The sequence below is a fragment of the Artibeus jamaicensis genome, unplaced genomic scaffold (assembly GCF_021234435.1).
Source record: "Artibeus jamaicensis isolate MK-2021 breed Jamaican fruit bat unplaced genomic scaffold, CSHL_Jam_final scaffold_854, whole genome shotgun sequence".
Classification (NCBI taxonomy): domain Eukaryota; kingdom Metazoa; phylum Chordata; class Mammalia; order Chiroptera; family Phyllostomidae; genus Artibeus; species Artibeus jamaicensis.
The window spans coordinates 139,424-146,095 of NW_026522058.1; the positions used below are offsets into that span (position 1 = coordinate 139,424).

Below are 6,672 nucleotides of genomic sequence, written 5' to 3' on the forward strand. Positions count from 1 at the left end.
TCTTCTGAAAACTAGATCACTGAAATTACTGTCTCAGGGCATCATGACAGAGCCAAGAGGGTAGCAAGTAATTTGGGTAGGTAGAAAATGCAGTCACAGAACTGTGAAGAAAAGTGTGCTCGAGGCCAGCGTTTATGTGACCTTGCACAAATTACTTACTTGGAGTAAAGAGAATTTTAATTTCTCGTCCTGTAAAAATCTATAACTTAAATCCAAGCACTAACATCTCACAATAATGAAGGAGAAATAACTTGTTTTCTGTCTTCCTATCCAAGGTTGCTTTATATATCTTTGTAAATCAAGATTCTCCATTCTGTTATTCAAACATTTACTATATGTCCAGCATGATTTAAGATGCTGAATGGGGTTTTAAAATAAGATACTTTACCATAAATTCTAGATGCAGAGGAGAGTCATGGGCATAGAAGAAATTAAATGACCAAATAATTGATTCAGATCTGTTTTTTTTTTAATCCTTGACAGGAGTGTCCAACAAAGAAATGCAACAGGCTGGTCTGCTCAATCAAACTACTTTAGTGACACATTTTCAGCTTCAAGGTTTATCTGTAAATCAGAAGGAGCAGGTGACCATGTTTGTCATGTTCCTCATTCTCTATGTCCTGACACTGATTGGGAACATTCTCATCATAACTATTACCTATGACCACTGGCTCCACACCCCCATGTATTTCTTCTTCAGCAACCTGTTCTTTATTGATGTCTGTCACTCTACAGTCACTGTCCCCAAGATGCTGATAGATACTTGGTCAGAGAAGAAGCTCATCTCCTTTGATGCCTGTGTAACTCAGATGTTCTTCCTACACCTATTTGCCTGCACAGAGATCTTTCTCCTCACTGTCATGGCCTATGATCACTATGTGGCCATTTGCAAACCCCTGCAGTACATGACAGTGATAAACCAGAAGGTATGTGTGCTGCTGGCTGTGACCCTCTGGACAGAAGGGACCATTCACTCCATAGCCCTGACCTCCCTCACCATCAGGCTGCCCTACTGTGGTCCTGATGAGATTGACAACTTCTTCTGTGATGTACCTCAGGTGGTCAAACTGGCCTGCACTGACACCCACATCATTGAGATTATCATCATCTCCAACAGTGGGCTTATTTCTGTGGTCTGTTTTGTGGTTCTCCTGGTGTCCTACACCATCATCCTGGTGAGTCTGAGGCAGCAGGTCCACAGAGGCAGGTGGAAAGCCCTATCTACCTGTGCAGCCCACTTCACCATCGTCACACTGTTCCTAGGACATTGCATCTTCATTTATTCTCATCCGCCCATCAGCCTCCCAGAGGACAAGGTGTTCTCTATGTTTTTCACTGCTATCACCCCCCTGCTGCATCCCATCATCTACACCCTAAGGAATAAAGACATGAAGAATGGCTTGGACTTCCACCAAGATGGAGGCACTGCACCTTCTCACACAACCAAGTTTAAAAACAACAAAGTTTTAGCAACAAAAACGTAGCCAAACCACAAAAAATTGAACTACTTGGAAGTCTGACAACAACGAACCCTTCAGCCATACCGGTAAGAGGGGCAGAGCCAGCAGCAGAGCAGGGTCGGGCAGGAAAGATCCACCAGACCGACCCAGGCACCCAACCCAGGTGCATCAGCAGCCGTGGGCGGATCCCAGGTGTGGAGAAGCAGGCGGACCCACTGAGGGCACAAGGCAAGGAACCCACTGAGGGCGGACTGTGGTCATACATTTGCATGCAGATAAACCGGATAAGAAGCTAGCAGTCGTGAGACAGACCTTGCAGGCAGAAAGCAGTTGAGGGAGCCGCCATTGTCCCTCTCTGATTCTGCCCCCACATACAGTGTCACAAACCAGTGACCTGGGTGGCCCCGCCCTGGTGAACAACTAAGGCTCCGCTCCTCATACATAACAGGCACGAACGGATCAAAACATAGCTCAAGAAAACCTCAGATGCACACTTCAAAACACTGGTGATCAGGATACTCACAAAACTGGTTGATTATAGTCACAAATTAGAGGAACATATGAAGGCTAAACTAATTGAAATGAATGGAAATGCACAGGAAACCGATAGTAATGGAAAGGAAACTGGGTCTCAAATCAAAGGAGTGGACCAGAAAGAGGAAAAAAATGACCAAACAGGAAAGGATGAAGAAACAAGAATTCAAAAAAATGAGAGGCTTAGGAACCTTCAAGACATCTTTAAACGTTCCAACATCTGAATTATAGGGATATGAGATGGGGGAGAGGAACAGCCACCAGTGGAAAACTTATTTGAACAAATAATAAAGGAGAATTTCCCCAATCTGGCAAAGGAAATAGACTTCCAGGAAATCCAGAAAGCTCAGAGAGTCCCAAAGAAGTTGGACCCAAGAAGGAACACACCAAGGCACATCATAATTATATTAGCCAAAATTAAAATGAAGGAGAAAATCCTAGAAGCAGCAAGAACTAAGGGGACAGTCACCTACAAAAGAGTTCCCATCAGACTGTCAGCAGACTTCTCAAAAGAGACCTTACAGGCAAGACAGGGCTGGAAAGACGTATTCCAAGTAATGAAATCCAAAGACCTACAACCAAGATTGCTCTATCCAGCAAAACTTTCATTTAGAATGGAAGGACAGATAAAGTGCTTCTCAGATAAGATCAAATTCAAGGAGTTCATCATCACCAAGCCCTTATTATATGAAATGTTAAAGGGACTTATCAAAGAAAAAGAAGTTAAAGAAACATGAATAGTGAAAGGAAAACAAACTCACAGTTATTAACAACCACACCTAAAACAAAAGCAAACTAAAAGGACAGCTAGATCAGGAGTGGAAACATAGAAATGAAGATCTCAAGGAGGGTTAGCAACAGGGGAGTGGGAGGAGGAGAAGGAGGGAGAAGGTACAAAAAATAAGTAGCAGAGACAGTAGATAGAAAATAGATGGGGGGTGCAAGAATAGTAGGGGAAATATAGAATCTAAAGGACTTGAGACACATGGTCATAAACTAAAGGGGGGTAATGGTGGGGACGGAGGGGGTAGGGTGGAGGGGAATGAAGGGGTGGAATAGAACAACTGTAACAGCATAATCAATAAAAAAAAATTTTTTTAAAGTACAAATTGGTAGTTACAGAATAGTCACAGGGATGTGAAGTACAGCACAGGAAATATAGTCAACAATGTTGCAATAACTATAGATGGTGTCAAATAGATTTATTGGAGTGATTACATTTTACGAGTTATAAGAATATTTGTTTTTATGTTATATAAATGTCTAAACAAGGAGCTATATACCTGAAACTGATATAATATTGTGTGTTGACTGTAATTTAAAAAGAAAAAAGTAGGAAAAAACTGGAACCACCCAAATGTCCACCAATATATGAATGAATTAACAAATCGTGGTATACCCCGGGCAATAAAATGTTACTCACAACAAAAAGGAACAACCTACTGACACTACTAAAACATGGACTGACCTCAGAAACAGCATGCAGAGCAAAAAGTGAAGGAACAGAAGAGTACATTTTGTATGATGTAATTTAAATGCAACTCTAGAAAAGACCAATGTAATGCTTAGTGGCAAAAATCCGATTCTTGGATGCTTGTGTGGAACGGAAAGATTGGCTGAGAAGGGGCTGAAGGACCTTTGTGGAGTGTTGGAAATGTTCTGTATCGTGAATAGGGAGGTGGTTATATGGGTGTATATATGCCTTTATAAAAACTTGTCAAGATTTACAATTAAATTTGGTGTCTTTTATGTAACTAAATTTTACACTGATTAGGTTTATTTTAAAATGCATACTTTCCATATATATATCAACCTTGAAGTTGTCAAAATAAAATCACTATGAAAAGTACAAAAATGCAATGCAGTATAAATAAGTAAAGGCTTAAATACGTTAGAAATATATTTTAGAACAAGTAACCAGAAAGGAGGGGGAGGAGGATAAGGGGGGAAAGAAGGTGAAGGGTCATCAGGGAACTTGTATAAAGGACCCAGAGACAAAGCCAAAGGGGGTAGGATTGAATGTGGGCAGTGGGGATGGATAGGGTAAGGGAGATGGTGGGAAGAAAGTGGGGACAAAGTTAGTTGAAAAACAACAATTTTTTTTAAAGATTGAAATCACTAAACTGTATAATATACATGAGTAATTTACAGCTTCTCAGAGTCAATAACCCACAGAACAGTACAAATCAACAAAATAGGCTCTCTCTGAACTATACCAGTTCCTGAAAATGGCTCTATGCCACAAATTGTGGGTTTTTATTTGTGAAATCAGAAGCTTTTGAATGTTTCCAAGTTCTTTTTCCTTACATGTCCTACCATGAGTTTTTATTTTCTCCCATTAAGTAATAGTTAACAGTCCCTCTCTCTGATGCAAAACCTTCCCTGCCACCTGCCATTTCACCTAATGTTTGTGTTTCTTTACTTTTGCTCTCTGATTCAAGATTTGGCCACAATCATATCTATAATCTCAAGATCATCATGTACATGCTTTTGTGAATAAAACTTGTCTCTGTCTGAGATGCTTCATGGCAATTTTTATTTCCTCATTCCTCAAGCTGTAAATGAGGGGATTCAGCAAAGGGGTGACCACTGTGTAAAAGACGGATACCACCTTGTCCAGGGGGAAGCTGGTGTCGGGCCGAGTATAGATGAAGATACATGGTCCAAAGAAGAGGACAACCACCATAAAGTGAGCTGAGCAGGTAGACAGGGCTTTCCGGCGCCCTTCAGCAGACTGTTTTCTAAGAGAAACTAAGATGACTGTGTAGGAGGTGACCAAAGCCAGGAAACAGGTGAGGGAGATGGTCCCACTATTGGACACCATCAGCACTCCTGTGAGGTATGTATCTGCACAGGCTAGCTTGATGACAGGAGGCACATCACAAAAGTAGCTGTCGATAACGTTCGGGCCACAGTAAGGCAGATGAACAGTCAAGATGGTCTGCACAAGAGAATGAACAGTGCCCCCCACCCAGAGTGCAAGGACCAGCTGTGTGCAGACCCTCATGTTCATCGCATTGGGGTAGTGCAGTGGAGTGCAGATGGCCACATATCGATCATAGGCCATAATGGTCAGCAGGAAGATCTCAGCACAGGCAAAGAGATGCAGGAAGAAGAGCTGTGCAATGCAGTTGTCAAAGGAAATGGTTTTTCGCTCTAAAAGCAAACCCTCCAGCATCTTGGGCACAGTGACAGATGAGTGGCAGATGTCAATAAATGACAAATTGCTCAGGAAGAAATACATGGGGATATGGAGACGTTCCGTAAAGACTATGGTAACCATGATGAGAATGTTCCCCCATAGAGTTAGCACATATGTGGCTGTGAATGCCATGAAAAACAATATCTTCAGTACCCAGTTATCAGCAAGTCCCAAGAAGACAAATTCAGTCACTCTTGTTTGGTTTAATGTATCCATCCACTGAGTTTTCCAAAGGACCTTGGGGTGGGGGTGGAGAATAAAAACTAATTCAGCTTTAATATTACAGGAATCAAACAAACTGAAGTGATTCTTTATGCTGATCTGAATTGTTTATATATATTTTAGAGTTTATGTAATTAAGACCAACCTAATAATAATTGCTCCTATGTACCCACCATGTATCAGGAGCCATACCAGGCACCTGATGTCCACCATTCTATTTAACCAAACTACACTATGGCGCAGGCATGGATGAGCTTGTCTCGCAGATGACATAAGTGGGCCTTATGAGAATACACCCTGGCTGGTTTGTCACAGTGGATTGATCGTTGGCCTGCAAATCAGAAGGTCACCAGTTCAATTCCCAGTCAAGTCACATGCCTGGGTTGTGGGCCAGGTCCCCAGTTGGGAGCATGGGACAGGCAACCAACTGACATCTCTCACACCAAAGTTTCTCTCCCTCTCTTTCTCCCACCCTTCCCCTCTCTCTAAAGTAAATAAATAAAATATTTTATTTTTAAGAATAAATAAGTTGCCAAAACCCTTAGCCACTAGTCAGCTGGCTCTTTTCATTTCATTCTAATCCACAGATACCACTAAATTAATATTTCAAAGTACAATTCCCGATAAAAAATCATTCCCTATTTGACTCTTTCTATCAAATTAAATGTACCTTCAAAACCTGCAACAGTCTGCTGCACATTAATTTTTTCCCATGCATTCTTTTCTCCAGCCAAACAAGTTCCCATTGCTCAGCTATACTACCTCCACTTACTTTCCAAAATCTTTGTCTCTATCTACTCTGTTTCCTCAGCTCAGAGGAAACCCTCTAATCAAGTATACTCTTCTCACCTCATCAGTGACTATTTATGTACTGTTCATTTTTCAAGTCTGTCTCAAAGACACTCTTCCTTTAGAAAACTTCCTGACACAAGCAAATTCTATCTCTGCCCTTTCTATTTGGAACTTAACTGCAAAGAAAAATGAAATATTTAGTTTTGCTCTCCGGTAAGTTGAAATTTTATTTAAAAGCAATAACCACATATGACTTATTCCTTATAGCACATAGCATGGTTCCTTGCACACAATAGGCATGCAAAAAATATTTTTATTTGAACTGAAGTAACCTGTAAAAGAATCCAATCCTTCCTGCACAATAGAGATAACAAGTGACTAAAGACACGTAGTTTTTTAATTTTGTAATATGATTTGTCCCTGAAGACATATTATTATATGAATACTAAAGTTATATTACCT

The 6,672-nt window shown here is 40.9% G+C and overlaps 2 protein-coding genes across 2 annotated transcripts; one reads left to right on the forward strand and one right to left on the reverse strand.

Moving 5' to 3' along the window:
• Nucleotides 1-500: 500 nt before the first annotated feature.
• Nucleotides 501-3,931, forward strand: LOC128626699 (olfactory receptor 4E1; the record flags this gene model as incomplete). The annotated part of the gene is made up of 2 exons (XM_053660775.1): nt 501-1,406; nt 3,902-3,931. Coding segments are annotated over exons 1-2 (936 nt in total), but the record flags the coding sequence as incomplete, so codon positions are not given.
• Nucleotides 3,932-4,470: 539 nt separating this feature from the next.
• LOC128626700 (olfactory receptor 1509) lies at nt 4,471-5,427 on the reverse strand. Its single transcript, XM_053660776.1, has one exon. It carries the CDS (start codon nt 5,410-5,412, stop codon nt 4,471-4,473), a length of 942 nt encoding a protein of 313 aa, XP_053516751.1. The 5' UTR covers nt 5,413-5,427.
• Nucleotides 5,428-6,672: the final 1,245 nt, after the last annotated feature.